Raw genomic sequence first — 24,921 nt, 5'->3', positions numbered from 1 at the left:
TATGGAAATTGAAATTGATAAGATAGATAACGAAGTCATTTTAAATTTGGCGCTCATTTTTCAATTTGTGTGGTATCCCTGATGTAGTGCTGGAAAACGACATACTATAACGCACTGTTAACCGGACTGTTAGACTCAGCTGATCGGCCACACTTTCTGGACAAGAAGAAGCACCTGCATTTTTCCCCACTTAAACCAGAAAAACATTTAATTTTCTTGGTTTTATTACTGAAAATCAAGTTGATTTGTGTCCAGCCCGCTAAACAATGTACCTCTCGCGCCAATTGAGACTGCTGCCCAGGGCGAACATCGCGTGCAGCTTGAGTTCCAGCGGAGCACATTACACAACAGCGGCGCCGGCGGAAGATGCCCCCATTGAGATTCCCAATCGGATCGAGCGTTCGCCCACCGATCTGCTCCAGGCTCTGGCTAGCACGGTGGCCAGGGATTACACCGCACCCCACTACAAGTACCACGATGACCCGTTCCTGATACCCATGTCCAATGCGGCGAAGCGTACTTATGCCATGTCAAAGGAATCGGGACGCAAGGCTGCCAAGTGGATCAAGGAGGAGCACCGCGAGCTGTTTATGGTAAGCAGCTAAGTAGAAATGTTTCATACATACTAATCATTTCCCATTTCACAGCACCAAGAGGCACAGCCGGCCATCGAAAAATTCGCCCCCAGCATGGTCTATACCGAGGATTCAGTGGTGGACGAGACCTCCCTCGCCCAACTGATTTCCCAGGGTGAACTCAAAGACGCTGTGCTAGTCTACAACCTTCTGGAACAAAAAGGAAATCCAATCAGTCCCGAACTTAAGCAGAGCCTGCTGGAACTGGTGTGCTTCCATAACAACCAGGAGCCGATACCGGAGGAATACATTGAGGAGCGCTGGTTCCTGCAGAACAATAAACGAAGAGAGCGTAGTGGCAAGACCTGGAAGGATGGCGATCTTGCAGAGAAACTGTATTCCGAAATCGAACCAAAGACGCCCCAATCATATGCCTCGCTTATCCGCGGAATGGCGAAGTACTTGCAGTGCGAGCGGGCATACGCATTGCTCCAGGAGGCTGGCGAGAAGCAGGTGCAACTGGACACCAACACCTTTAATTCCGTTATCGAAATAGTGAGCTTCCTGAAGGACACAGCAGAGCAGCGTTGGCAGCTCTGCAAGGATCTTCTGAATGAAATGTCGCAGCAGAAGCTAAGACCCAACTTGGGAACTTTGAACGCAGTGCTTCAGTGCATTAGTACCTTTGGCAACTTTAAGGTGGCACGCGCGGCTGCCCTCCAAGCTCTGCCGGAATTCAAACAATTGGGTGTGAATCCTAGCCTGGGTTCCTACTACTACCTGCTGATCATCTTCTGCCGAGAGAGAGGACCAGTATCCCATGTTATTGTGGATATCCTCAACGATATTTCTGGCAAGGAGTTCCAGATTCAGCATCCCAAAGACACATACTTCTTTGCCACCGCCATGGATGTGTGCCGCAATCATTTACACGACAAATCGCTGGCGAAGAAGGTAGACGAACTGCTGCACACGGGCAAGAACTACGATTTGGTTGGCGACTCATTCAAGGAATCAATCTACTACCGCAATTATCTGGCACTGCTTTGTCAAACTGAGTCAACTGAGGACTTCATGCTGAGCTACGACCTGCTGGTGCCCAACATCTACATACCCGAGCCCGGTATTATGGAGGAGATCCTAAGAGCTATTGAGATCAACGGAGCCGTTGAGTATGTGCCACGCCTTTGGTCTGACATGGTTGTGTTCGATCACACGCACCGAGAGAGCCTTCTACTCTACGTTCTTCGCATTTTGGTAGATAATAAGCCGAATCCAGATTCCCCCGCCCAAGCACAGTTGCCGGAGCAGGGCGCCAAGGTGGCGCTGGATATGTTCGAAAGGGTTGAGGAGGCTATCAAGCGTCTCCGAAAGGTCTCCTTCACCGGCCAAATGCTGGGAGATATACTCACGCTTCTCGTTCGCGGTGGTAGCTACGAAAAGGCGACCGAAGTCTTCGCCCACATTGACAAGAACCAGCACAGAATTCCCGGAACACCAAGCCTAAATGCTCTGATAGAATTTGTGGACGCAAGTGTGCAGGAGAAGTCACCCAGCCAGGCGCTGTTTGCCCTGCAATATGCCGTTGAGAACAACTTTGATTCCAGGGAGTTAGCCAAACGTATTCATGAAGGATTTACCCTAAATGAAACACACCTGTCTAAGCTGAAATCGCTCGTAGGCGAAAGTTTCCTCGATAAGTAGTAGAGTCTTTTGTAAATTATATAATGAACGCTGTTAAATAAATAACCATTTAATAAATACTTGTTTGGTTTCATTAAACAGATTAATTTAATACATATAATAGACATTACTGAATGAATACACAGTATTCTAAATATTTTGTAAAGCTTTATGTTAATAAAAGGCTTTGTACTATTTTAACTTGTAAGCTGATCAAATGTGTGACTTGTAAACATTAAAAATTAATTTCCATTGGTCAAGTAGAGAATAGTAAGACGTATAAATTTGGATACTATTTCCAATTCAGATGTTGACTAGTGAGTCTTAAAATAAACAATACTGATTTTGTTATGAAGTAGATATAAGTAAATGCCTCTAATGAATGTCAAGAATGGGTAAGACACAATTCAGATCTATTCCTCCTTTGGAGAAAAGGCGGCTATGGGTTCCCAGTTCATTCCGTCGTGTGGCAGATCGCTGCGTAGAAACGGCGACAGCCAGGTGAGATGCATTCTCTTGCCCAGAACCATCTCCAGGTTACCCCGCAAACCGCGATCGTACTTTCTTGTGCCGCGCTCTCGTGTCACCGAACCGCTCTTGAATATCGACCAGTGGAAGACAAGGAGCAAGGATGATATGGCGAAGCCCAGAAGGGTGAGATCATATATGACCAAGTAGAAGGACTCCCAGCTTGGAGACAGCATCAGGCTAACCACGGGAGCAAATATGGTGAACAGCGTAGACCAGCGCCAGTAGATGTCCAGATGGAGATGCCACAGATAGATGCTCTCCATGATGGCGGCCGCCAAGGATCCGATGATCATGTAAACCAGGTAGTAGAAGAAGTACCTGTAGTTGTGATGCCCGATGCAGCAGCAAGTGAACCGACAGTGGTGGTCCCGCTTCAGCACGCACACGTTGCACACTTCGCAGTGCCAGGATCGAGGTGGCACCAATGTCTGACAATCCTGGCAAGAGTGCCACCGTGCCAGCTGCGCCGCATCCAACGGTGGCTTCAGCAGCTCCTCTATAAAGACAATCTTAGAAGGGATACCACAAAATCACTGCTTGCTACCCACTGCGGATACTAGTGTCCACAAGCATGCAGGCCAGCATGTTGGATGTGATGTTGAAGATGAGGAACAGGCTGGCCAACCATAATAACGTGTACCAAATCCCTCCGATGGCAAACAGTTCCGGCATAACAATGGTCACATGGAAGATGTATGTCACGGGCACAAAGACAGCCACCAGGAGGAAACATGCGAAATCCGAAATGGAACGAGGTTTAACGCGATCCCACGAGCGCAAAATCATCATGCTCCCGTTATTTTTTGTACCCCCCAACTGAGACAGTGCTGCAAAGCGATTTTTGGCTCTGCTGCTAACGGTAAGACTGTTAAGTCGAGTATGGTGAAACGGTTAGAACACAACTCTTTACGTTAGGAAACCCGTAAAATGTTAAATAAGATTGAATTTAACAGAAGCAATCCGGTTTTTAAAGAACACAAATGATTTAATTTAAAGAAATATAAATATATAAGGTAATAATAAGTAACTTAATACGAATAAATCAAATGTCATAAACGATGGTATATTAAAGGAATACAAATGTTATAAGCTTAAGTTCTTAAGTTTGCTTTATATTATTACATAAAAACTTGAAATTAAAAATAAAATTTTATTTGAAATTAAAGAACGACTTTATAATGGGGATTTCTACTGTGAAATTACAAAAACAAAAACCATACAAAATTGATAAGGCATAGCGCTTCGATGAAACTTTGCTTTGTTTTTTTTCTTGGAACTTTTAAAGGCGATTCAATTAATATATACGTGTGCATAATAGGTTGGGGTTTTTTTTTGCGGATTATCGAAAACCATATGACGAACGAGACAATAAAATAAAAGAATATGTTTAACTAAACAATGTAAAGTTTTAAATTGTGAAAAATAATCATTTCCTTGATGTAGAGTGCAAGCAGGTATAAAACATTGCCTAGCCTAGGTGCACTGTTCTTTTTATATTACTTTAATAATTTTTTTCTTTTTTAGGTTTTAAAATTTTGGGAGCGAACTAGTTCGCAGTAAAAATGAATTCGTGTAGCTAGTAGTTTATACATATATACCAAATGACTTTTACTGACAATAAAACAAATTAATAGGCAAAGTAATTTAAAAATGCACAAATTATATGGCACGAAAAACGTTTAACATCGTTTCGCTTCGCGAGTTTTGAAAATAGCTGAAGAATCGTAGCTAGAAAGCAGACGATTTGGCATCCCTGGCAGCAGTTAATCAAACCACTTGCGACCGTAAAACATTCCAAATGCTTCGGTGAAGTTAAATCTTATCGCAGCAGAGCAGTCGCGTTCCACATCGCATTCCGTACGAATCGCAGCCGCAACCGATCCCGCAAATTGGGTAGATCCGCAAAATGTCGGCGACGCACCTGGTGATTCTGGCCGTCGCTCTGCTGGTGGACATCGCATCCGCGGGCGTTCCCCTTCCGCGATACGAGGCGCTCCTCAAGCAGCAGTCCCCTCCATCGGATCCCACACTGGGTCTCTACGACGACGGGGATAAGGTTATCCGCCTGTCGGTCGACAACTTCAATGCTACCGTCCTGGACCAGAATCGCGGAGCATTAGTCGAGTTCTACAACACTTACTGCGGCCACTGTCGCAGATTCGCACCCACGTACAAGTCGGTAGCGGAGCACCTGTTGCCCTGGTCCGAGGTGCTCATCGTGGCGGCCATCGATTGCGCCGCCGAGGAGAACAATGGCATCTGCCGCAACTACGAGGTGATGGGCTATCCAACGCTACGTTATCTGGGCCCCGGTTTCCAGCCGGGTCCTCAGCATTACGGGCAGAGCCTGCATACGCAGGATAAAAACGAAATCCGCGAAATACTAGCGGGTATGGTGGCCGCAGAGAACCTGACCAGCAGCCACAACAATTCCTACTGGCCAAACTTTCACTACTTAACGGAGAACGATTCAGCCAGCAGTTTGTTCGAAGGTCTCAGCAGCGCCACGGAGTACGTGGCAGTGGTTCACGAACCGGAGAACACCACTCTAGGCGTCGAGGTGGCTCTGTTCATGACCCAGTGGCCAGCGGTGAGGGTCCGGCGCGTCATCGATCCAGCCGTGGCCGCCAAATTCAAGATTGATCCGACCAATCTGCCCCTCAGCTTGGTGGATCGCAAAGGTGAAATTACGGCGTACGCGCCGGAATCTACCAATGGTGAATCGTATGCCAAGAAGCTGTGGGATGTACTGGGTAAGAAGAATATCACTCCCAGGCCAGTGAAGGTGCACCAACCATCGGCAACGCCGGCGTCCAAGATTAAGGGACAAAACGAATTGATCGATGAAGTGCACCGGAACAAGCACTTCGTCTACCAGGCGGATCTCGAGCAGGCCATACGCACGGTGCTGCACAACGAGGTGTCCAAGGTGGGCGAGATCAGTGGCGAGAAACTGCTCGCACTGCAGCGATTCCTAGCTGTGCTGCAGCGCTACAATCCGCTCGGCGCCAATGGCCACCAGCTGGTGTCCAAGCTGAAGGACTACGTGGTACAGTTCAACGATCAACGACTGACGGGTAGCCAGTTCGAGGAGGAGCTGAAGCGCCTAGAGGCTCATCTCTCGCCCGTCTACTCATCCAACCACTTTGTGGGTTGCGTTGGATCCAGTCCCCGCCTGCGCGGCTTCAGTTGCTCCCTGTGGACACTCTTCCACTTCATGACCGTGCAGGCGGCCAACAATGAGGAGACCCAGGATCCGCTGGAAGTCTTGCAGGCCATGCACGGGTACATCAAGAACTTCTTCGGCTGCACCGAGTGCTCCGAGCACTTTCAGGTGAGTCAGCAGGCGGAGTGGTAGCTACGTGCTAATGACCACAATAGTGCTGATTAGGAAGGCGATCGTTATGGCGTAGGGTAGGATAGTTGATTACCAAACAAAAGACTTGAGTGCTGACTCTTGGAATTTTCCGTGCATGCAAATTCGATCTTTTTTTTCAGCAGAAAACTAATTTACCGCCCAAATTAGACCATTAAACAGCAGCACTTGTGTATAATTTAATGCTGTGTTCACATTAAAAAAATCCATTCTGCGGATCAGCACCTCCGATTGCCGGGGCTTCACGATTAATCTGTAGTGCCTACCTGGTATTGATTTCGCTACACGTACTCCACTAATTGAATAACCACGATGTAGTCACTCTGATAATTGTTTTCTGTTTTTCTGAACCTCTCGCTGAGCCCAGATTTTATTTGTTATTCACGTGAGTCACACAACAACTTTCTCTTAAGGCTAACTATACAAGTTATTTATTAGTAGGCTTCAAGGGCGAATTGTATTTATTGTATTTAAACAATCACTTACTTGTTTCATTTCAAATCAATGTTAGTTGTTTTCTCTCTGAAACTTTAGGACTGGCTTGGCCTTTTAGAAAATGTTCTGTATTATTCTTGTAAATTAATGTGCAAATTTCTTGTAAATTTATGCCAAAAAAAATTTGAACTGTCTCGTTCGCACTAGCTGAGTAATGGGTATCTGATAGTCGATAGTGTTCTCTCTTGTTTCGGATTAAGGCTATAGTTAAGCCTCCCATAAATCTATTTTGTACCCACTTGCATTTATTTTCGAGTTTCTCCCAGCGAGTTAACACTGTAATTAACTAGGTTTTCGTTCGGCAGCTGTGACAACAGGTGTTTTTTTTTTTTTTTTTGTGTCGCTCACTCATTGAGTAACTTATTTTGTTTGCGTTTCACAGGCAATGGCATCGAGGCGAAAAATCTGGAGTGTGCCGAACAAAGAGGAAGCTGTTCTGTGGCTTTGGGCTGCGCACAACGAGGTGAACCAGCGCCTGGCAGGCGATGCCACCGAGGATCCAGAGTTCCCCAAGAAGCAATTCCCAGCGCCGGAAAGCTGCAACGAATGCTACCGCACGCCCGTCTCCAAGTCGGAGAACTTGGAGATCGAATGGAACAAGGACGCCGTGCTGGGCTTCCTCAAGAACATACACAATCCGCAGTTCGTTAGCCGGTACGGTGTGCAGCGGGAGGAGCTGCTGCATCCCACGGCGGACAAAATGCGGCAGAAGCGACAGATCTCAAGTGTCTTCACCGACATGGATATGCGGATGGGCATGCTGCTGTACGCCTTCTGCATTGTGATGATGGTGTTGGCATTTAAATTGTTCGCCTTCAAGGGATACCGCAAGAAGCCCTATGGCCACGATCTCCTGGGCAAGGTGTAGGTTAATCCGCAGGAAAGCTTTCACATATTCTAAACAACAAAGAAAAGACACCGAACACCGAGAAACGGAATTTAACACGCCACCTCATTGCATGATTTGTATTCGTGGCACCTAGAGTTATGATTAAGTTAAAAGTGTGTATATATATATATATATTGTATGAACGAACAGTCCTCTTCCAGTTGTAGTCCCTAACCTAATCGCTTTTTACCACGACGATGCACCTGATTGCTTTATTCTTAGGCATGCAAATGTGATTTTTCCCTCCAGAAGTGACAGTTTGAATAAAAACGATCAATGCTAGACGAATGTTCACAATGTTGTACACTTGTTATGGGCGGTAGCACTTGTGATAAGGTGCGAACACAGAAATAATGCAGATAAGAAAACTGACAATAGTTGCGTTGCGTGAGTTTTATTTAACGAATCTCTGGAAGTCCGGATGCCACCAGGGCAATACTTTGTACTTTTCGATGCGATCGTGCTTAACGGTTACCGACACATTTCGGCAGCCATCCTCGGCGAAGTCCAGCTCTAGGTTCTTGGCCCGCATATCCGTGCAGAGGAGTTCCCGGGTGGCTCGCAGACGGTAACGTTGCTGCTGAGGGCCATAGGCTAGATGGTTGGAAGTTGGCACGAAGTGGCGGCAGATAACAACAAGCAGAACCACACCCTCGTGGGGATTACAAAAAGTTGGAGCTAGCTTTGTCGCATCATCATCCGCCAGGGATTCCCAGTCATTTACGACTTCGCCGGTGTGCGTCTCCGTTTCGTCCTGCTCATGGGACTGTCGGTTCCAAAACTTGTAGCACATGATCCATAGACACTGGTAATGCGTCTGAAAACAGGAAACAAAGATGCGCTGCAACATCCAGTCCAGGTTATAGCCTAGCTCCAGGCGAACCTTCAGCGGTCGGTGGCAGTGAAAGAGCGCCGCGATGACAAGGGATTTAAGCGCCCGGGTCTTACAATTGCGTATCGACTCCAGCTGCAGCTCGGCGGGCAGATTCAGATTCCAACCAGAGGTGGCTCCGGTGCAGTGACGCCGGTAAAGATTGCGCCAAAAGGCGCGAGAAGCCACCAGTCTGGAGGTTTGTTTACATATTAGAGCGAAGGTCTGTACGTCCTCCGGATCAATGTGCATGGATATGTGGAACCAAATGTCATACCGCATGCTAATCACATTGTTGTTGTTGCCCTCCGCCATGGGCAAAGTGGGTGCAGTGGCTCGGAATGTGGACTTTTGCTTCACCGCGACGCAGACATCCGATTGCCGGGCATATATATCTGAGGGTGAGGTAAATTTGCACTGCAAATTCGGAGCACCCAAGTGAGCGGGTCAACTTACCACATTTCCCTTTACTACGGAATAGTTTGTTTTTAATAAACTCATCACAATCGGCATCAAAACTCATTGTGTTCGGCTCTCGCTGGTTCAACAGCTGTTGTTTGCTTGCGAGTTGGTCAGGTGGTGACAGAGTTGTTATCCGACGCGAATGGATTAAAATAACAATTATTAGTCTATTTTCTATGTTTTATTCTTTATTGTTATATATTTGTAAACTTCAAATAGTATGCAGAATACGAACGTCAAGAGACAGTTTGCTTAAAAAAGAAAACATAAATTTTGATTGAATTTAATGTTACTTTGTTACTATGGCGCAAGTATAATTATCAAAACAATTTGTGTTATAAAAACAACTGCATAAAGCAAAACTTTTGAAGGAGCTTAAGTAGTTTACAAGCTTTAGCTATTTACAGTTGATCTAGCCAGAGATATAAAGCCCAGATCTGGTAACTCTGTTCAAGTGCCATCACCGGTTGGAAATCTCGCTAAATCTAGCTAGAAATAGATAAAACGGTACAACTGCTAAAATTGATTAATTGTTAAAACAAAAATTTCGTCAAAGTTCGTTGATAAGACTCTCCTGGAGTTCCGAGACCATAACAACGAGCAATTCCGCACGAAGCGGTCACTTACCGTCCGTCCAAATCAGTGCGAAAAAGCGACTATCGAGCCGATCGTACAAAAGCAACTACCGTGCCGTGGGGTAAAGTTCACAGCACTTTTCCTTTTGTCCGAAGTCGAAGTCGGATTTTGTCACCATGGTCGACAACAATAACCTACGCAGTGCGGTGATCAGCGATGCCCCGCTACTGCCGCCCTCGAGCAGCATCGGAGTGGGCGTTTCAAGCGGCGGAGGATATCCGCCGGAAGCGGTGCTGCGTACTCCGTATGGCAATGTTAGGGCTCTGCCCGGACCGGCGCAGCCCCCTCCTCTGCCGCAATCCCCATTCCAGCAGACACAACAGTACGGTGGTTTCGGCAGCGGGTACGGCGGAAACAACTACGGACTCGGGGGTTATGGTGGTTTCAACAGTGGCGCCTTTGGATATGGTGGACTGGGTGGATTTGGAAGTGGACTTGGAAGTGGATTTGGAAGTGGATACGGGTATGGAGGTGGCTATGGCGGAGGCTATGGTGGAGGCTTCGGCGGTGGGTACAACAGATTTGGAGCAATGGGTGAAAACGATGCGGAGCAGCGGTTCATTTATATGGCAGAGTCCAGCTCGCGCCCGGCCTTTCAGAGCATCGAATCTCTGGTGTCGGCCATCGGCAACATCGCCTCTATGCTGGACTCCACATTCTTCGCGCTGACCAGCTCGTTTCGGGCCATTCTCGGCGTGGCCACGAACTTTGTACGGCTGCGAAGTGTGTTTGCCCAGTTTTGGACCACGTTTGCCATATTCCGCGGTCTAAACTGGATGTACAGAAAGTGAGTGCGGTGCAAAAGTGTGGAAACCGTTATAACTATATATATTTCGTTAAAGGATTCTCTATTGGCTGCGCCTATCGAACCTGGACCCTTCATCGGCAGCCTTTAAGAAGGCCTTTGCCGAGGCACTGAACGAAAACAACGGCCAGGCGAGAGGAGCACCTAATGTGCCGCGAAAGGGCAACTCACCCTGGCCGGTGCTGGCCTTTATCAGCTTCATCTTTACTGCTCCCTACTTGATCATGAAGCTGCTGGGAACCGTGACGAACACCGCCCAGGAGGAAGGTAAGACATGCCTGCACATTGCACAGCCCAGTTTATCTAATCGGGAGCACTTTGCTCCGTTCATGTGCTATAATCTGGCCGATAAGGCCTGTTCAGATAAGACTGCGAATAACGCTTGTGCTCTCATCCCAACCAGCCCGTAATCCGGCCAAGTGGACTGCGCCGATTCAGACTCAGGCCGTTTACGAATTCGTGGCTCGCAGCCCGAGCGAGCTTTCGCTGCGCGCCGGCCAAATGCTACATGTGGCTCCCCGCGACATCCAGCAGACGCTCAATCTGCTGAACACCGGCTGGGCTCTAGCCACCACCAACGGACAGACCTCCGGCATCATTCCAATTAGTTATGTGAAATCGCCACAACAAATGCGCCAAGAGATGCAGGATCAAACCAAGCCCGCTCAGCCACAACCCGAACTAATGAATTTGTCCGCGGGAGCCTTTGCGTCTCCTCCGTTGGAGCAGCAAATGAACTACGACTTTAACCTGGCTGCCCAGCAGCAGGCGCCTTTGGGACCGCCCTCAACGACGTCAGCTGTGCTGGGCGAGGGATTCGCCTGAGCCGACCAAATCCTCGGAGAATTAGCTTAAGTTTAAGTTACGTTCCGTTCAGCTTCTGTATATGTACGTCCACGTCCCTGTATTTTAGGTTAGCTTCCGCCTTTTGTATATTTCCATTTAGTTGTAAATGTTTATTAGCCAGCGATCCCAATGAAAGTAAACATAAACCATATGCGATGTCATGGATTATTGGACTTATTGCTTGGGTTGGGTGCAAGCAGAAGGGAGGAAAAGATTAAATTCTCTGTTTATCATATTTTACAATATGCAAATTACTTCTTTATTAACTTGTCACTCGGTTCGATTTCGTCTCACTTGTTTGCAATTTCCTTTCCATCCATGCAATTATTTCGTTTCATTACACAACTACATGCTCGACACTTAATTGTTAACGCCTTATACTTGACTACTAATTTGTATTTGCATGCTGTTGTATTCACTTGAAGAGGGTTCAATAATATAAATACAAATTCTGAAAATGTATATCGTGTTTTAATTGTTATTACTAATTAGGTAGGTTGATTATTTCGCAACTATCTGCACTCCCTTGTCAACTTAAAATTTGGGTTTTGAGAATCTAAAAGAATCGCTTTGTCAAAGGGTGTTAGCAAATTAAACATATTTCATATGTTCGCTCTTGTCTGCAGTTCAAACTGCTCGTGGCATTCTAAAAATAATTGCATTTCACTGCGGTTGTGTACAGTTTTGGTATATTATATTATTAAGAGACAATTACCCATAACATTATCGCTTTTGCTTAAGCCTACCCAAACATGAAAAGGCCATTGGGGGGAAAAGGGAGACTGATAACAACTAATTAGAGAGTGAACATTAGTCTGGGCATGTGGTTTCGCGGTATTGCCTTATGTGAATTGTGGTTTGAACTAAAAACGCGTTCTCCTTAACTAGACAAATTATTTTAAAAACGTTTCAGCTTAAACATAAATCTTCAATGATACAATTACAAACTGTGTATGCAAACTACACTTACATACATGAACTACCGAATCTTTCTCGTCGCTGCGAGATTGTATATATATAATTTAAGAGTCTCATTGAGAAGTAAACAAAACCAATTGTGTGGGTGGGTCGGATTGGGTGTGGAGTGGATTGGAGTGGAGTGCGGCTCCTGACTAACCAGGGGGCCGTGGCAAACCTAACAAAGCGTTGATAAACGTAAAACTAAACGTGTCCTCCGCATCAGCATCTGCTCCTCCATCCGCATCCGTGTCCGCATCGGCCATGGCTGGCACAATGACGGCGGCACCATCAGCTCAATCAATGTCGTCGTCCAGCTCGTCATCATCCATCTCCAGCTTGAACTCGCCATCGGTGGTGTGTTGTGCCGAGTGTTGTGCAAAGCCCTGGGACTCATTGGCCGACTCCAGGTACCCGTTGAACTCATTGTCCTCGTCATCCGATTCGTACATATTTTCGCCAGTCTTGCCGGTGCCGTAGGCTGGGCCAAATATAAAGTTTAATAACAGTGAATTGGAAGACAATATATGGTCATACCTTCTACGTATTTGGCAAGGTTTGGAGGCACCCACGACTTGACTCGTTCAATGTTCTCCGGCGTGCATTCGCCCTTATCCAGTCCTGCAGGTAATAGCATATGCAATGAATTTCTTATCCCGAATGCCCAATATTAAACACACTCACCCAATAGGAATCCCATACGCTTGAGCACCTCAATGTCATCGTGCATTTCGAAGGTTTTGTCGAACTTGAATATGTATTCGGACCTGAAACGATATATGGGAAATAGAATACAAGCCATACTCCGACTGAGTGTGAGCGCTCACTTGTCGTTGGTCACACTGCAGTTGATTTTCGTGGACTTGTGCGTGTTCACGATGATGAACGGTAGCTGGATCGAGGCATTCGGGGAAGGCACCACGCCTTGGCTCTCGTTTCGCTTGTTCCGCTCGACCAATCCCTTGAACGCCACATGCTGCATGATCATTTCGCGCAACATTTCGTTTTTCTGTTTTATTCGCTCGCGGCGCTGACAGTTTTCCTCTTCCAGGGCCAGAAATGTCTATGAAAAGGGGACAAAATAATCACATTAGCATGGAGTTTGGTGCCTTTGGTGAACACAAGTCCCACCTCTGTCGAATTTGCGGGCAGTCCTATCCAGCGAATCTCCTTCTTGTCCTTGGAAATAACATTGATTGCCATCAGTACGTTGAGCGCATCGTAGACACGACGTCGGATATTCTTTTGATCACAGTTGTTGTCGTACGCATTGTTCTTCATCTCCTCGCTGACCAGGTCGTCGGCCACCTCATTGTAGGTGGTCTTGCCCTTCTCCTCCACCTTTTCGCATACCTTCATCGAGAAATGGCGCAAACCTTTGCCTGCCTTGTCCGGCTTGCGTTTCCTTTGAACGGACGATGAGGAGGCCGACATGGAGTGCAACGAGTTGCTCTGAATGGCATGGCTGTTTGGGAAGGAACAAAGCTATAGTATCCTCCTCGATCCTGCTCGGTTGGTTACTACTTACAGTTTTGATTTCATTTTTATGGGATTTGGTGTAAACTTCACATAGCGATCTCCCTTCAAGGGCAAGTCGTAATGACCACTGCCAGCACCCGAAGTCTTTTGCGCCGAAACGGTGGTGTAGGTGGTACCTGCTACAATAAGGGATACAATGATTAATTGAAGTGGTAAGAGGAGGATCACACGCTTACCTTCTGTTTTTGGAATGGACAGTCCGTTGTCCTGCAGTCGTATAAACTGCCCTTGACTGCCCTGCGTTTAAATCGGATCGTTAGGTACTAAGTGTAAGCAACGTGAGCAACCGCGTTCTACACTTACCATCTGACTAAAGGCGCCCATGCGTCCCACGTTGCCGATGCCGCTAGCACTTCCGCTGTTGCGCGCGGATGAGCCGGTGGCGTAGACCACCGCCACGGGCTTACCTCCCTCCATTTCGGACTTGTTCTGGGCCGGCTTCAGCATTTTGGATATTTGTCCTGCAGAATTGGAAATTGGAAGATGCGGAGGTTCCTTAGTTTCCGATATACACATAACACGCGACTGAAATGCCGTCGTTGATAACAAAACTGCATGTACTCCACAGACACACACATGGGTGTCAGAGTGTTAGCGAGTAACTGAATGTATGTGTGGTACTATCAACGATGCGTTTTTTCGCCGTATATACGGTGAATTCATCGCAGCGAAGTGAAGAGAATGGAATGGAGCGAGTTAAGCGCACTGGAGTCGGAATACAACAACGAAAGGCGAGCGGCACATTAAGATTGGGGTGCATACACACATACACACAAGGTATACCCACACTCACGTGCTGGTGGTGAGTGTGCGTGTGTTTCAATCGGTGTGACAAGGATACAAATGCAGAAGCATAAACAACCCGAAACCAGATCGCCTGGACATTAGTGATGGCAACCACGTGACCCTTAACCAATTAGAGATGGTTCGATACTAAAGTTCGTGACTCGACAAGATTGTTGATCAGTCATTAGTCGGATTAATCCAAGTTCGAATATAATTTGAATTAAATATAGTGCGATTATAGGTTTCCCATTAAAACTCACAATTCGACTTTTAACTGGAAAGACAATAAATCAAGCAGAAGCCTAAGCAGAAGAAAAAGTAAGAGCAAATATGATACCGGTTAGTATTTTTAAAAGCGTGACATTTCAAATCACTGTTCTTAGTTGCGTTCTTTAGTAAATTTTATTTACTGCTAATTTGGTATATCCAACACTATGAGCACTTCCATTCCAAAGCAACTATAATATCAAGGCAGAATTAACCGGAAACCCATTAAGACTACTCGGTTGGCACCCCTGGGTTTCGTATCCAACCGGCTTTTCTAAACATTTCCAGTTTTAGATGGTATTCATTCGATGTAATAATTGTTCACCTGTCGCCAGCCCAATATTTGCATAATCATAACAACAAAGCAGGTGGACAACGCATAATGGAGATGAAGATGCCCAAAACAAAAACCGCAAAGGGTCGAGCGCTAAAAATACCTGCCAACTCTCCCGCACCCACGGGCACATCACACGCACACACACCTGCAAGTGAGTCAGACTCACGGGGGCTTGAGCAGCGGACACATGCGAGAAAATGCCGGACTGTCCCACCAGATGGTAACGATGGGAGTCTTAAACTCGGCGGGAGTTATCCTACAATGCCTAGGCAGAGTCCCAAAATGCAGGTGAAACCATAATCCCTACAATTGGAGAAGCAGTTCCATAGTTCGTCTGCACCAGTCAACCAGCAGATAACTACAAACCAGGTAACTCGCTGGTACGAACAGGCTGATATACTGGTCTATATAAAGCGTTTATGCGCGCTTCATATTCAACAAAGAGCAATATCACTGATTAAAAATTACTATTTCTTTACATATTGGGGATTAAAGAGACATTTTATACAAATAAAAGCACGTCATAAAGCTATCCATATCTTCTTCTTTGCTATCATGACTGAATGAAACTCATGAAGTTAATCAGTTCAGTACTGCGGGGTACGGTAAATACCGCATAAACGCGGCGACGGACAACTACACACGTGTACAGCGCTTACACCTATTTGCTCTCGCCTGTTTTGGGCTTCAGCTTCGTGGCTGACTACGTGTGTGTGTGTGTGGCAGTGTTGTTCTTGCTGTGGCCTTTTTTCTCTCACCCCGATCTCTCTTGGCGGTGCGCCCCGTCTCTCTCCCACTCGCTAAGATATGGCAGAATGTCACGCTGTTCAGATACATTTGTTTCAAGTTGAATTTACAATGTCCCTCACAATAATACCTTTGTACGTAGCTGAAATCAACGATTTATCACTACTTCACTTCATGCTAAATCCTCAAAGCGAATTCGCAGTGGCGGCGAAGTAATCAGCTGTTCGCCGCCCAATGAAAAAACAAAAAAATAAGTAGGAGAAAACGCGCGCGTGCTAGTGTGCGTGCATGTGTGTGTGTGAGCAAGCGCGCCAACTGGGCGATGGGCGTAGATGGCAGAAGGGGGCGGGTCTGGGTGGCTTACTGATATAAGTTGTTATTTCGCGGGGGTCTCTGTCTTTTATTATTACTTTTTGCCAATTTCTAGCACTCTTTTCGGTTCGTCTCGCTGGCCTCCCCCCGCAAAGCGTATCAAACGATGAATACGGTAGGCAAAAGAAACCCGAAAAAGCAAAGATGGCGTTTTACGCTGCCCATGCAACTTTGTAGCGTATCTGTGTGGGTCGCCTTGTGTATGAGGGGGTGTGTGTGTATGATGGACTATAGCGGAGGGAGGGAGTGCACTCACTCCATCGTGAGCAAAACTCCTATTACAGGACACCGCTTCCGCCCACTTACCGTGCTCGTTCCGGAAGAAGAAGTTCACCTCATCGGTCTTCACCGTACCGCCCGTCGAATGCGCCATTTTTCGGCCGCCGGAGATCAAGTGATCTTGTTGTTGTCGCTTACCGCTCACCAGGTGGACCGCCAAAAACAAAAGGAAAGAGCAGTGCTACGTGCCGTTTCGCCGCAACGTGTGTGCTAGGGGGGGGCAAATGGAGCTGGAATGGGCGACGGCGGTGGATAGGCGGACGTACTGCACCCACGGACTGGGGCACGTGTGCAAATCCGGATGCGGACCACGACCACGACGACGACGACTGCAATGGGGAGCGCACTTGTACAAAAAATAAGTGTCGCCCAAGTCAAAATGGCGAGCGCATTTTTCACTTCCAGCGGCAGGGCATTTTTTTTTTCTTTTCTGCTGCTCACACACACTCACAGCGGCGGCCCTTTTTCGGTGGCCTTTTTCGCGGTGTTTCGGCGCACGGATTTTCACGAGATTAGTGGCAAAAGATACGGCGAACTTTTAGCTATCGAACGGCTGGCAGCAGCGCGAATTTCCGCAATTTCTAAGCGCAACAAAATGGTCACAAAATTTCCACCAAGTGGCTGCTTTTCGTTTTCATGTGGGAAAGGCAAAGCAGGCTGTGTGCGGGTGCGAATGAAATGGCAGACAGTGCGCGCCAATTTACGCATCAATTTACGCAGTGTTGTAAGCAGCTGTGTGCGACAGTCGCTATCGCACACTGGTCGCGGATGTAAACAAAGTTGCCACTTTGTCCAGGTGAGCGGTATTTCGCTGGCAGCCCGCCAACGGTCACCCTGAATCGCAGAATATTAAAGTTTTCGAGTTTTATTTTTACCCATTTGGTTGGTGTGGGAAAATGACAATCAACAGGAACGGGTAAATCCAAGCAGCTATCTACACGAGCCCAGCAGCGGAGCGCACACGCACACAATGGTCGATCCGGTGGCGGCGCTGTGCAATTACAATGTGCTGGAGGTAATCTTCTCCTACCTGGAGCTGGACGACCTCAGTCATTGCTCGCAGGTGTGCAAAAGTTGGTACCACTTCCTCAACGACGAGAACAGCGACGTCTGGCGCTGGCACTGCCTGAACAAGCTGCCCAAGGAGTCCCTCAAATCGGACCTGCTGGCCTCCGTCTCCACGTACAAGACGAAGCTGCGGGCCTATTTTCACGCCTGGAGCCCCAACGACTGTTCGAGGAATGTGTACATTAAGCCGAACGGATTCACCCTGCATCGGTAAGGTATTCGGTTTGCTTGAGTCGGCGTTATATGTATGTCCCTCCATTCCCGCAGCAATCCCGTGGCGCAGAGCACAGACGCGGCCCGGGGCAAGATAGGATTCCGCCACGGTCGTCACACCTGGGAGGTGATATGGGAGGGACCGCTGGGCACTGTGGCCGTCATCGGCATATCTACCAAGGAGGCGGCTCTACAGTGTCACGGCTATGTGGCTCTGCTCGGCTCCGACGACCAGAGCTGGGGCTGGAATCTGGTCGAGAACCACCTGCTGCACAACGGCGACATGCAGGGCAGTTACCCGCTGCTGAACAATGCTCCCAAGTACCAAGTGGGCGAGCGGATACGCGTCATTCTCGACTGCGAGGACAACACCTTGTCGTTCGAGAAGAACTACGAGTTCCTCGGTGTGGCCTTCCGGGGTAAGGGGAAATAGTTTGGTGATACCAGCGATACGAACGATTCTATGCACTTTCACCTTGCAGGCCTGCCGGACAAAAAGCTCTATCCCACAGTATCCGCTGTCTACGGCAATACCGAGGTCTCGATGGTCTATCTGGGCACGCCGTTGGACGGATAGCTTTGCAGAGGGCCTACAACTTGGTTAACAACTTCCACGGATCCATTAGGTTATTGTGTACATTTGTATTTATCTCAATTATGATTGCTTCATTCCACCTGAAACTCAGTTCGATAAATTTAGTTAATAGTTTCGTTTTTTTGTACAAAATTATGCATTTTGTTGATTTACGCTAAGCCAAAGTTCATATCCACCTCGGCACTATCTCACATGGCAATTTACCTTAGTTATACGAACCAAATGAATATAATAAGCGATTAAACAATAGTTGAAGCAATTTTTTATACACCAATGATCGCTGATTGTGCAAGTAAAATTACAGACAGAAGAACGAGTCGCGAATACAAATCTTTCAATCCATTTATTGCGTGGTGGCCTCTACTGTTTCCCATCGGTTTTCATCTTGGCCCAGTTGTCTTCATCGAACAGATCATCAAAATCATTGTAGAAGTCAGCGTGGACGTGCTTATCGTTGGAGGGCAGGTGGTCCATCATCATTCCTGTGGCTCCGCCGGACTAAAGGAATACAATATAAATATATACATATGTATATGAGCGTATGGTGGCAGGTTTTTAACATTTATGTAGGATATTGCCATGAGCATTGATGAAAACTCTGGACATGGGAACAATTAATATAATAAATAAAGTCGCCAAAAGATGAAATGAAAGATACATATTCCTGTTTTGCGGGGAAACACTACTTCTAAAGAAGATTGTAGATTTATCTGATTGTTGTTTACTTTTAATTGCAATGTTGGCTACAAGGATAAACAAAGTTTTCGACGACCATATTCTTCGATGGGAAGCTATGTTGAGGACTTACCTCGTCCATTTCCATGTAGCCGGGGCCTTCGGAAAACATTTCGTCGGCAGCCAGAGACGGTTTCATGTTTAAATCCATACTTATTTCTATTTTAGCTTCCAATTATCTTTTTTGTTATTTTTTTTAGCGCAGAAAAATCTTTACTTGCTGAAGGCGTTGCCACTGCAATGACACACAGAAAATAGGTACCCGTCCGGCAACCCTATGAAACAGCTGATTGCCGCTAAGAACTTCAATATAAATATTAACTATTGTAAAAATGGTTCGTGTGGGCCTTCAGATTTCCGCCACGCTGGAGAACGTGGACAAGCTGGAGACGTCTCATCCGGACTACTCCTTCTTCTTGAAGCTGAAGTGCAGCAACTGCGGCGAGCAGTCGGACAAGTGGCACGATATCACGGAATCCGAACGTGTGCAACAGGATTCGCGCAATGCGGCCGGCTTTAACTTCTTCATGAAGTGCAAGATGTGCAGCCGGGAGAACAGCATCGACATCGTCGACAAGTCGAATGGTAGGCTGGCTTTGAGTAACGTATCCCCACCAAACTACTGAGTGCATCCATCCACACAGCTCCCTACACGGCGGACGATTCTGGCGCATTTAAGACCATCGTGGTCTTCGAGTGCCGCGGCGCAGAGCCCGTCGAATTCTCGCCGCGCGTCGGTTGGCGCGTCTCATCCGCTGAAAATGGCCAGCAGTTCGAGGAGGTGGACCTGTCCGAGGACGACTGGGTGGAGTACGACCAGAAGAACAACAACTCTGTGGGCATTTATGAATTCGCCTCGAAGTTCATTAAGCTGAAGAAGTGAATCCTGCTGCACTTTACCTAGGATTTTCTTGATATTAGGCTAACGCCTCAAACTGATAAATGTACACTACACGGCACCCGAAAACAAATATCCTTTAAGCATATAAAGGCATTTCGAATTGTTTTGTTAACTATAAATCACCATTGTCAAGTAATTCTTCCAAAATGCTTTTCTAATTCACCCCTCCTGCTCTTAAACAATACAGAAGTGTTCTAGATATATTTAAAACTTTATTTGTGATCATCATGCGATTCTCTTAGCCGCTCTCCCAAACTCTCTCGATATCGATTTTCATGTGCCGGCTACTTTGAATTGAGATTGAGCACGAAGATATTAGCACTCTCTCAATTGTTTTTGCCTCTCTGTGTGCGTTTGCACTTGATTTCTTAATACAATGCAGTATTTCGCCAGACTGCGAGCGAAACGGACCGGATACGGGAATCCAAAGCGAATTGCCGGACCCGGATATCGTTGCAAAAGGCGCGTAATATTTGGTGAATGGTGACCCTTTGAAACCACCTACGTACACCTGCCAAGTGCTCAGCCAGTGCGTCTCCGGTAATTATTCGGTCTGCCGAGCGAGTGTCGCCAGTCAGAGGCACTAGGTGCATCAATAAAACTCGCAGTGATTAGATAATGTGGGGGGCCAGTCTTATCTGGACATTTGGGCGACGTAGTTCAACAGCCTGCAGAGGTTCCCACCAGTCCAATACAATAATATAACCCAATTCCAGCCCTGACCTTTGCAAAAGTACGTGATTTGGAATACTCATATCAAGCGGTCTACCCCTGGCCACTTCCCACACGGTTCATCCATAATGCATGATTCTAGGCTGGCACGCATCAGTCATGCATCTTCTCCATTTGTCAATTACGGCACTTGGAAGACGTATTCCCATTACAACACTCTACGCTTTCCAAGATGCAGCATTCTATCTCAATTGACACTGATTGGATTGCGTGCATGCATATAAATTCCAGCCACTACTTGGCCACTTTTTACATTGAATAGTGCTTCGTTTAAATTAACAAGATCAAACAGTCAATCCATCGATCATAATGTTTAACTTAACAATTAATATCTTCCGCATGGATTCTATATCTCATATGGGTAAAAGTATAAAGAAAACTGGAAAACATCTTTAAAATTCAGAAAATGTTCTACAGCTTTTAAGATTTTTAAATTAGTTTTTAGCACGATTACTTTAAATATAATTACAAACATTTGTACATGGATTTTTGAATGACACAACCTGTTGACTGTTTTTAAAAGACGTCTCTTAAATTTGTTAAGTTTGCTTAGATACTGACCTCTGGACTTTTTGAAAACTTTATTGTACAGGCATTTCTATTTCTGATCTGGTGCCCACCTTCTATATATGTATACACCTTCGAAAACACGTGATAAACATTAGAATGCCTTATAATTACCTATGGTAATCGCAGGTGAAGTGCCCTAAAACTGAGAGTCTGTGGGTTTAAACCCACATTAACTTCAGAATGTCAGCTCCAGCGGCAGGTGCGGCGTCTGCCGTCCTGGACTTTGACGACATCCTGGTCGAGATCGGAGAATTCGGACGCTTTCAGCGGCGGAACTATCTGCTCATATGCTTGCCCGTACTTTTTGCTGCCGCCAATAGCCTGTCGTATGTTTTCACGGCAGGATCGCCGACCTATCGATGCTACGTGCCCGAGTGCGATAAGCTGGTTGATGCGGAATATGGAGCGAATTGGGTGTCGATTGCCGTGCCCGGAAGCTGGAGCAAGCGGGGCCATTTTACGCCGTCCACCTGCGAAAGGTTCGTGGCGAACGGTGACCATCTTGAGTCCTCATCGGATCCTTGGAGTGCGTGGCCTTTGGATCAGTGCTTTGCTGAGAATTTCACGACGGAAACGGAGCGATGCAATCAGTTTGTGTACGGCAGTTCGGAACGGACCATTGTGCAGCAGTGGGGACTACAATGCCCCGAGAATCTCTGGAAGCTGGCATTCGTGGGCACTATACACTTTGCTGGTCTGGTTGTGGGAACAGCTCTATCCGGCTACCTCGCCGATCGGTAAGCAACGAGTTCTGAAACTTTATATTCTATTGTAGGCTATTAAATACATGATATATTCTCGATAGTTCAAAACAGGTATAATATTAGCTAATTTACACCTATTTTAGATATGGACGCAAGCACATTTTCCTCTTCTGCATCGTGTTCATGGCGTTGACGGGAGTGGCGCAGGCGCTGTCCTGGGACTACATAAGTTTCCTGTTCTTTGCCTTGCTGAATGCAGTGGGCACTTCCGGTGTCTATCCGCTGGCTTTCATCATTGGGGTGGAAATGGTCGGGCCGCGGAAACGCGAAATGTCCTCCATTGTGCTCAACTACTTCTATGCCGTGGGCGAGGCACTCCTGGGCCTGTCCGTTTTCCTGCCCGACTGGCGGCAATTGCAACTGGCGCTCTCTGTACCGCCGCTCATCTGCGTGGCCTACTTTTGGCTGGTACCGGAGTCCGTCCGGTGGCTGCTGGCTCGTAACCGGCGGGAGCAAGCGGGAGTCATCATCCGGCGGGCCGCAAAGGTTAACAGGCGAGACATCTCCGTCGAGCTGATGGCCAGCTTCAAGCAACAGGAGCTTGATGCAGAAACGGGCCAAGAGGATGATGTCGAGGGTGGCCTGCACGTAAAGAAGGATGACAAGATCTGGTTGGCCGTCAAGGAGGTGGCGCGCTCTCACATTTTGATGGGCAGATACGCCATATTGCTGCTGATTTGGGCCGTCAATGCCATCGTCTACTATGGACTCTCGCTCAACGCCACCAGTTTGAGTGGCAACAAGTACCTAAACTTCGCCCTGGTTTGCCTCGTAGAGATACCCGGCTACAGCCTCGCATGGGTAGGTTGACACCGCCTTCGTTCGGAAACGTGACTAATCTCATCCCTAATCCTCCGCCAGTAGCTGTTCCTGCGGAGATTTGGACGACGTGTGGCACTTTCTGGCTCCTTGCTGCTCTGCTCTATCACGTGTGTGGCCAGCGGATTCGTTACACTAGGTAAGATATGAATCAGATTCCGATCAGTTTTGAGATCACTAAATATTACTCATACGACTCATTAGCCAGTTACAAACTTGTTAGGCCCATCTAGACTGATTTCCATATAGTAGATGGTGTGAAATTATTATTCATTTTTCATTTTCATCAAAGGGTAGTATTATAATAACGATCTAAATCACCATGCATGCACGCTAAGCGCAAGGAGATTGGATTCCCTGCCAGACTGGAGTCGAGAGTAGGCACTCGTGGAGTTGTAAGTTCCCTAGATTCCCAAGAAGGATAGCCTTACACTTTAACATATCTCCGGTTTGCCTGGCAATAATATACACCTGGTTTTCTAGGTGCCAACTGGCTGGTTGTGACGCTCTTTCTGGTCGGAAAACTGGGCATCACCTCCTCCTTTGCAGTCATCTACACGTTCACAGCGGAAATGATGCCCACGGTACATAACTCATTTACTCAGATCAGCAGGTTAGTTTCCATTTCGTTTATCCTAGGTCATTAGGAGCGGCGGCGTTGGTGTGATGTCCACATTTGCCCGCTTCGGTGCAATGCTGGCTCCATTTGTGCCCCTATTGGTGAGTTCAGTCCAGAATTCAGGGCAAATCATATAATCCGGATTGATTTTTGACAGGCTTCGTACTATGACCCACTACCTCTGCTACTTTTCGGGACACTATCGCTCGTGGCTGGACTCCTCTCGCTGTTACTGCCGGAAACCTTCAACCGAAAACTACCGGATACGGCAAGTTATAACTCGGAGTATTAGAATCCCCGTGCTAAACATTCCTATCTTCACAGGTGGAAGAGGCGATTGCATTGGGAAAGTGATTCATTCTTGTTTGGATGGACATATTTGCCACCGATCAGCAATATACACATATATTTATATAAAGCGATGTAGCTGACCTTAAAAAATACTCGTTATAAAGTATTGTATACAAAAAGATGGCATGATTTTCTAATTCAGATATTAACAAATGGGTATCTCTGGTATAACAATCGCCTAAATGTATATTCAATTTCCAAAGAGACCCTCAAACAACTGGCGATCGCTGACATGACCGAAGCGATTAAGGAGTTTGTAGCGCCTTTTGGAATCGCTGCGCAAGCAAATGGGCGAAACGAATCTGAGTCGAGACGGACTTCCCTGCTCCCAGCTCGGCAGCAGATCCTCGGTTTCAATGAGTGTCTCCTGTCGCCGTCCCCAGAAGTCTACGTAGGCCAGCTTGAGCAGATCCTGTTCCTCGTTCACGTAGATGAAGCCCACGAGATTTGAGGACGCGTAGCTGGCTAGTGTGAGGGTGATCAGGCCAGTGACTCCAATGGCGGCATAGATGGCCAGTGCATCCGTGCTGAGTTGCCCGGCGCTGCCCAGGGCGAAGACAATGGGCGTTCCGGCGGCCGTGATGACAGCCTGGTAGACTTTCAACCTACTTAATGCGGCCACGAGCCGTATGCCCGGCATACTATAGACGGTGCGCCATTCAGTGAATGCAGATTTTTCGGTTTCCGTTCTTTTTCCGGCAGCCTCTGTTGCAAAGCGGCGTCTCTGTGCCGGCTGAATGGCTAGGGACATGCAGCTTCTCCATGGCAATCTTGCAGGACTGACCCGGCACAGCAGCTCCAGCACTAAAATAAATCAATTGTGTTTTTATTTTATAAACATTATGTATATTTAGATGCGTGTTCAACTCACTTGCATTGATTTGTGGGTGTGTTTACTCGGGGTAATTTGATCAAAGTGTAAGGTTTTGGTAATATTACTTTTTCCAACTCAACATGTATATTTACGTTAGCACTTTATGTTATAGTTAGCCGAGCTAATATCATATTTACAAATATGCCTTGCATAATAAACAAATGCACGTTTAAACGGTACCTAAAGCGAATCAGCTGCTTATCGATAAGTCAGGTGCCAATCGATAC

The 24,921-nt window shown here is 46.9% G+C and overlaps 11 protein-coding genes and 1 long non-coding RNA gene across 18 annotated transcripts, besides 1 other annotated feature; 7 read left to right on the top strand and 5 right to left on the bottom strand.

Moving 5' to 3' along the window:
- Positions 1-124: 124 nt before the first annotated feature.
- CG4679 (uncharacterized protein) lies at positions 125-2,337 on the top strand. Its single transcript, NM_137010.3, has 2 exons — positions 125-593; positions 648-2,337. Exons 1-2 carry the CDS (start codon positions 267-269, stop codon positions 2,277-2,279), a joined length of 1,959 nt encoding a protein of 652 aa, NP_610854.1. The 5' UTR covers positions 125-266; the 3' UTR covers positions 2,280-2,337.
- Positions 2,338-2,537: 200 nt separating this feature from the next.
- CG4676 (uncharacterized protein) lies at positions 2,538-3,613 on the bottom strand. The gene is made up of 2 exons (NM_137009.3): positions 3,338-3,613; positions 2,538-3,285 (listed from the first exon to the last, which is right to left on the bottom strand). Exons 1-2 carry the CDS (start codon positions 3,576-3,578, stop codon positions 2,672-2,674), a joined length of 855 nt encoding a protein of 284 aa, NP_610853.1. The 5' UTR covers positions 3,579-3,613; the 3' UTR covers positions 2,538-2,671.
- Positions 3,614-4,296: 683 nt separating this feature from the next.
- On the top strand, positions 4,297-7,835 carry Qsox1 (Quiescin sulfhydryl oxidase 1). 2 transcript variants are annotated; one of them, NM_001299454.1, is made up of 2 exons: positions 4,297-6,123; positions 7,043-7,835. In NM_001299454.1, exons 1-2 carry the CDS (start codon positions 4,696-4,698, stop codon positions 7,526-7,528), a joined length of 1,914 nt encoding a protein of 637 aa, NP_001286383.1. In that variant the 5' UTR covers positions 4,297-4,695; the 3' UTR covers positions 7,529-7,835. The 2 variants fall into 2 exon arrangements, with proteins under 2 accessions (NP_001286383.1, NP_610852.1); NM_137008.3 differs by having other exon boundaries at positions 4,547-6,123.
- Positions 6,770-6,850: a mobile genetic element.
- Positions 7,836-7,929: 94 nt separating the features above from the next.
- On the bottom strand, positions 7,930-9,010 carry fsd (fates-shifted). The gene is made up of 2 exons (NM_137007.4): positions 8,877-9,010; positions 7,930-8,815 (listed from the first exon to the last, which is right to left on the bottom strand). Exons 1-2 carry the CDS (start codon positions 8,941-8,943, stop codon positions 7,944-7,946), a joined length of 939 nt encoding a protein of 312 aa, NP_610851.2. The 5' UTR covers positions 8,944-9,010; the 3' UTR covers positions 7,930-7,943.
- Positions 9,011-9,358: 348 nt separating this feature from the next.
- Pex13 (Peroxin 13) lies at positions 9,359-11,317 on the top strand. The gene is made up of 3 exons (NM_137006.3): positions 9,359-10,305; positions 10,361-10,590; positions 10,727-11,317. The coding sequence occupies exons 1-3, from the start codon at positions 9,635-9,637 to the stop codon at positions 11,146-11,148; spliced, it is 1,323 nt and encodes a 440-aa protein (NP_610850.1). The 5' UTR covers positions 9,359-9,634; the 3' UTR covers positions 11,149-11,317.
- Positions 11,318-11,390: 73 nt separating this feature from the next.
- On the bottom strand, positions 11,391-17,160 carry Dp (DP transcription factor). Of its 3 annotated transcripts, none has more exons than NM_057691.4 (9): positions 16,481-17,160; positions 13,969-14,126; positions 13,842-13,902; positions 13,655-13,784; positions 13,258-13,591; positions 12,954-13,189; positions 12,811-12,893; positions 12,664-12,747; positions 11,848-12,607 (listed from the first exon to the last, which is right to left on the bottom strand). In NM_057691.4, exons 1-9 carry the CDS (start codon positions 16,545-16,547, stop codon positions 12,423-12,425), a joined length of 1,338 nt encoding a protein of 445 aa, NP_477039.1. In that variant the 5' UTR covers positions 16,548-17,160; the 3' UTR covers positions 11,848-12,422. The 3 variants fall into 3 exon arrangements, with proteins under 3 accessions (NP_725267.1, NP_477039.1, NP_001260949.1); NM_001274020.1 differs by lacking the exon at positions 16,481-17,160 and adding an exon at positions 15,933-16,002 and having other exon boundaries at positions 13,655-13,781; NM_165974.3 differs by lacking the exon at positions 16,481-17,160 and having other exon boundaries at positions 11,391-12,607; positions 13,969-14,271.
- Positions 15,131-15,418, top strand: lncRNA:CR43918 (long non-coding RNA:CR43918). The gene has a single exon (NR_073874.1). It is a non-coding gene; the product is annotated as a long non-coding RNA:CR43918 (long non-coding RNA).
- Positions 17,134-18,654, top strand: Fsn (F-box synaptic protein). 2 transcript variants are annotated; one of them, NM_137005.2, is made up of 4 exons: positions 17,134-17,249; positions 17,364-17,731; positions 17,789-18,153; positions 18,217-18,654. In NM_137005.2, the coding sequence occupies exons 2-4, from the start codon at positions 17,424-17,426 to the stop codon at positions 18,309-18,311; spliced, it is 768 nt and encodes a 255-aa protein (NP_610849.1). In that variant the 5' UTR covers positions 17,134-17,249; positions 17,364-17,423; the 3' UTR covers positions 18,312-18,654. The 2 variants fall into 2 exon arrangements, with proteins under 2 accessions (NP_610849.1, NP_725266.1); NM_165973.2 differs by lacking the exon at positions 17,134-17,249 and having other exon boundaries at positions 17,255-17,731.
- CG17059 (uncharacterized protein) lies at positions 18,578-19,310 on the bottom strand. The gene is made up of 2 exons (NM_144126.2): positions 19,138-19,310; positions 18,578-18,827 (listed from the first exon to the last, which is right to left on the bottom strand). The coding sequence occupies exons 1-2, from the start codon at positions 19,213-19,215 to the stop codon at positions 18,690-18,692; spliced, it is 216 nt and encodes a 71-aa protein (NP_652383.1). The 5' UTR covers positions 19,216-19,310; the 3' UTR covers positions 18,578-18,689.
- A 31-nt stretch (positions 19,311-19,341) lies between these two features.
- CG4646 (uncharacterized protein) lies at positions 19,342-20,197 on the top strand. Of its 2 annotated transcripts, none has more exons than NM_001299453.1 (2): positions 19,342-19,649; positions 19,709-20,197. In NM_001299453.1, exons 1-2 carry the CDS (start codon positions 19,397-19,399, stop codon positions 19,945-19,947), a joined length of 492 nt encoding a protein of 163 aa, NP_001286382.1. In that variant the 5' UTR covers positions 19,342-19,396; the 3' UTR covers positions 19,948-20,197. The 2 variants fall into 2 exon arrangements, with proteins under 2 accessions (NP_001286382.1, NP_610848.1); NM_137004.4 differs by having other exon boundaries at positions 19,709-20,099.
- Positions 20,198-20,345: 148 nt separating this feature from the next.
- CG4630 (uncharacterized protein) lies at positions 20,346-23,934 on the top strand. 2 transcript variants are annotated; one of them, NM_001274019.1, is made up of 9 exons: positions 20,346-20,505; positions 21,394-22,004; positions 22,115-22,832; positions 22,896-22,989; positions 23,189-23,245; positions 23,334-23,434; positions 23,490-23,570; positions 23,627-23,737; positions 23,794-23,934. In NM_001274019.1, exons 2-9 carry the CDS (start codon positions 21,448-21,450, stop codon positions 23,821-23,823), a joined length of 1,749 nt encoding a protein of 582 aa, NP_001260948.1. In that variant the 5' UTR covers positions 20,346-20,505; positions 21,394-21,447; the 3' UTR covers positions 23,824-23,934. The 2 variants fall into 2 exon arrangements, with proteins under 2 accessions (NP_001260948.1, NP_610847.3); NM_137003.4 differs by lacking the exon at positions 23,189-23,245 and having other exon boundaries at positions 21,290-22,004.
- On the bottom strand, positions 23,833-24,887 carry CG4627 (uncharacterized protein). The gene is made up of 2 exons (NM_137002.4): positions 24,692-24,887; positions 23,833-24,624 (listed from the first exon to the last, which is right to left on the bottom strand). Coding segments are annotated over exons 1-2 (615 nt in total). The 5' UTR covers positions 24,693-24,887; the 3' UTR covers positions 23,833-24,010.
- Between the last annotated feature and the right edge of the window lie 34 nt (positions 24,888-24,921).

This window comes from Drosophila melanogaster, chromosome 2R, assembly GCF_000001215.4.
Source record: "Drosophila melanogaster chromosome 2R".
Classification (NCBI taxonomy): Eukaryota; Metazoa; Arthropoda; class Insecta; order Diptera; family Drosophilidae; genus Drosophila; species Drosophila melanogaster.
This window is presented reverse-complemented; position numbering and strand designations above follow the sequence as displayed.

What these genes read in the sequence shown, in the direction of transcription:
- CG4679 (NM_137010.3), top strand. Translation starts at nt 267, where the DNA reads ATGTACCTCTCGCGCCAATTGAGACTGCTGCCCAGGGCGAACATCGCG. An exon ending in AGCACCGCGAGCTGTTTATG is followed by an intron (nt 594 to 647) that starts GTAAGCAGCTAA and finishes CCCATTTCACAG; the next exon opens with CACCAAGAGGCACAGCCGGC.
- CG4676 (NM_137009.3), bottom strand. Translation starts at nt 3,578, where the DNA reads ATGATGATTTTGCGCTCGTGGGATCGCGTTAAACCTCGTTCCATTTCG. An exon ending in TGTGGACACTAGTATCCGCA is followed by an intron (nt 3,286 to 3,337) that starts GTGGGTAGCAAG and finishes TTGTCTTTATAG; the next exon opens with AGGAGCTGCTGAAGCCACCG.
- Qsox1 (NM_001299454.1), top strand. Translation starts at nt 4,696, where the DNA reads ATGTCGGCGACGCACCTGGTGATTCTGGCCGTCGCTCTGCTGGTGGAC. An exon ending in AGTGCTCCGAGCACTTTCAG is followed by an intron (nt 6,124 to 7,042) that starts GTGAGTCAGCAG and finishes TGCGTTTCACAG; the next exon opens with GCAATGGCATCGAGGCGAAA.
- fsd (NM_137007.4), bottom strand. Translation starts at nt 8,943, where the DNA reads ATGAGTTTTGATGCCGATTGTGATGAGTTTATTAAAAACAAACTATTC. An exon ending in CCGTAGTAAAGGGAAATGTG is followed by an intron (nt 8,816 to 8,876) that starts GTAAGTTGACCC and finishes CCTCACCCTCAG; the next exon opens with ATATATATGCCCGGCAATCG.
- Pex13 (NM_137006.3), top strand. Translation starts at nt 9,635, where the DNA reads ATGGTCGACAACAATAACCTACGCAGTGCGGTGATCAGCGATGCCCCG. An exon ending in CTAAACTGGATGTACAGAAA is followed by an intron (nt 10,306 to 10,360) that starts GTGAGTGCGGTG and finishes ATTTCGTTAAAG; the next exon opens with GATTCTCTATTGGCTGCGCC. An exon ending in GAACACCGCCCAGGAGGAAG is followed by an intron (nt 10,591 to 10,726) that starts GTAAGACATGCC and finishes CATCCCAACCAG; the next exon opens with CCCGTAATCCGGCCAAGTGG.
- Dp (NM_057691.4), bottom strand. Translation starts at nt 16,547, where the DNA reads ATGGCGCATTCGACGGGCGGTACGGTGAAGACCGATGAGGTGAACTTC. An exon ending in TGCAGTGTGACCAACGACAA is followed by an intron (nt 12,894 to 12,953) that starts GTGAGCGCTCAC and finishes ATATCGTTTCAG; the next exon opens with GTCCGAATACATATTCAAGT. An exon ending in GCGTATGGGATTCCTATTGG is followed by an intron (nt 12,748 to 12,810) that starts GTGAGTGTGTTT and finishes TATTACCTGCAG; the next exon opens with GACTGGATAAGGGCGAATGC.
- Fsn (NM_137005.2), top strand. Translation starts at nt 17,424, where the DNA reads ATGGTCGATCCGGTGGCGGCGCTGTGCAATTACAATGTGCTGGAGGTA. An exon ending in AACGGATTCACCCTGCATCG is followed by an intron (nt 17,732 to 17,788) that starts GTAAGGTATTCG and finishes CCATTCCCGCAG; the next exon opens with CAATCCCGTGGCGCAGAGCA. An exon ending in CCTCGGTGTGGCCTTCCGGG is followed by an intron (nt 18,154 to 18,216) that starts GTAAGGGGAAAT and finishes TTCACCTTGCAG; the next exon opens with GCCTGCCGGACAAAAAGCTC.
- CG17059 (NM_144126.2), bottom strand. Translation starts at nt 19,215, where the DNA reads ATGGATTTAAACATGAAACCGTCTCTGGCTGCCGACGAAATGTTTTCC. An exon ending in GCTACATGGAAATGGACGAG is followed by an intron (nt 18,828 to 19,137) that starts GTAAGTCCTCAA and finishes GTATTCCTTTAG; the next exon opens with TCCGGCGGAGCCACAGGAAT.
- CG4646 (NM_001299453.1), top strand. Translation starts at nt 19,397, where the DNA reads ATGGTTCGTGTGGGCCTTCAGATTTCCGCCACGCTGGAGAACGTGGAC. An exon ending in CATCGTCGACAAGTCGAATG is followed by an intron (nt 19,650 to 19,708) that starts GTAGGCTGGCTT and finishes CCATCCACACAG; the next exon opens with CTCCCTACACGGCGGACGAT.
- CG4630 (NM_001274019.1), top strand. Translation starts at nt 21,448, where the DNA reads ATGTCAGCTCCAGCGGCAGGTGCGGCGTCTGCCGTCCTGGACTTTGAC. An exon ending in TCCGGCTACCTCGCCGATCG is followed by an intron (nt 22,005 to 22,114) that starts GTAAGCAACGAG and finishes CACCTATTTTAG; the next exon opens with ATATGGACGCAAGCACATTT. An exon ending in CTCCATTTGTGCCCCTATTG is followed by an intron (nt 23,571 to 23,626) that starts GTGAGTTCAGTC and finishes GATTTTTGACAG; the next exon opens with GCTTCGTACTATGACCCACT.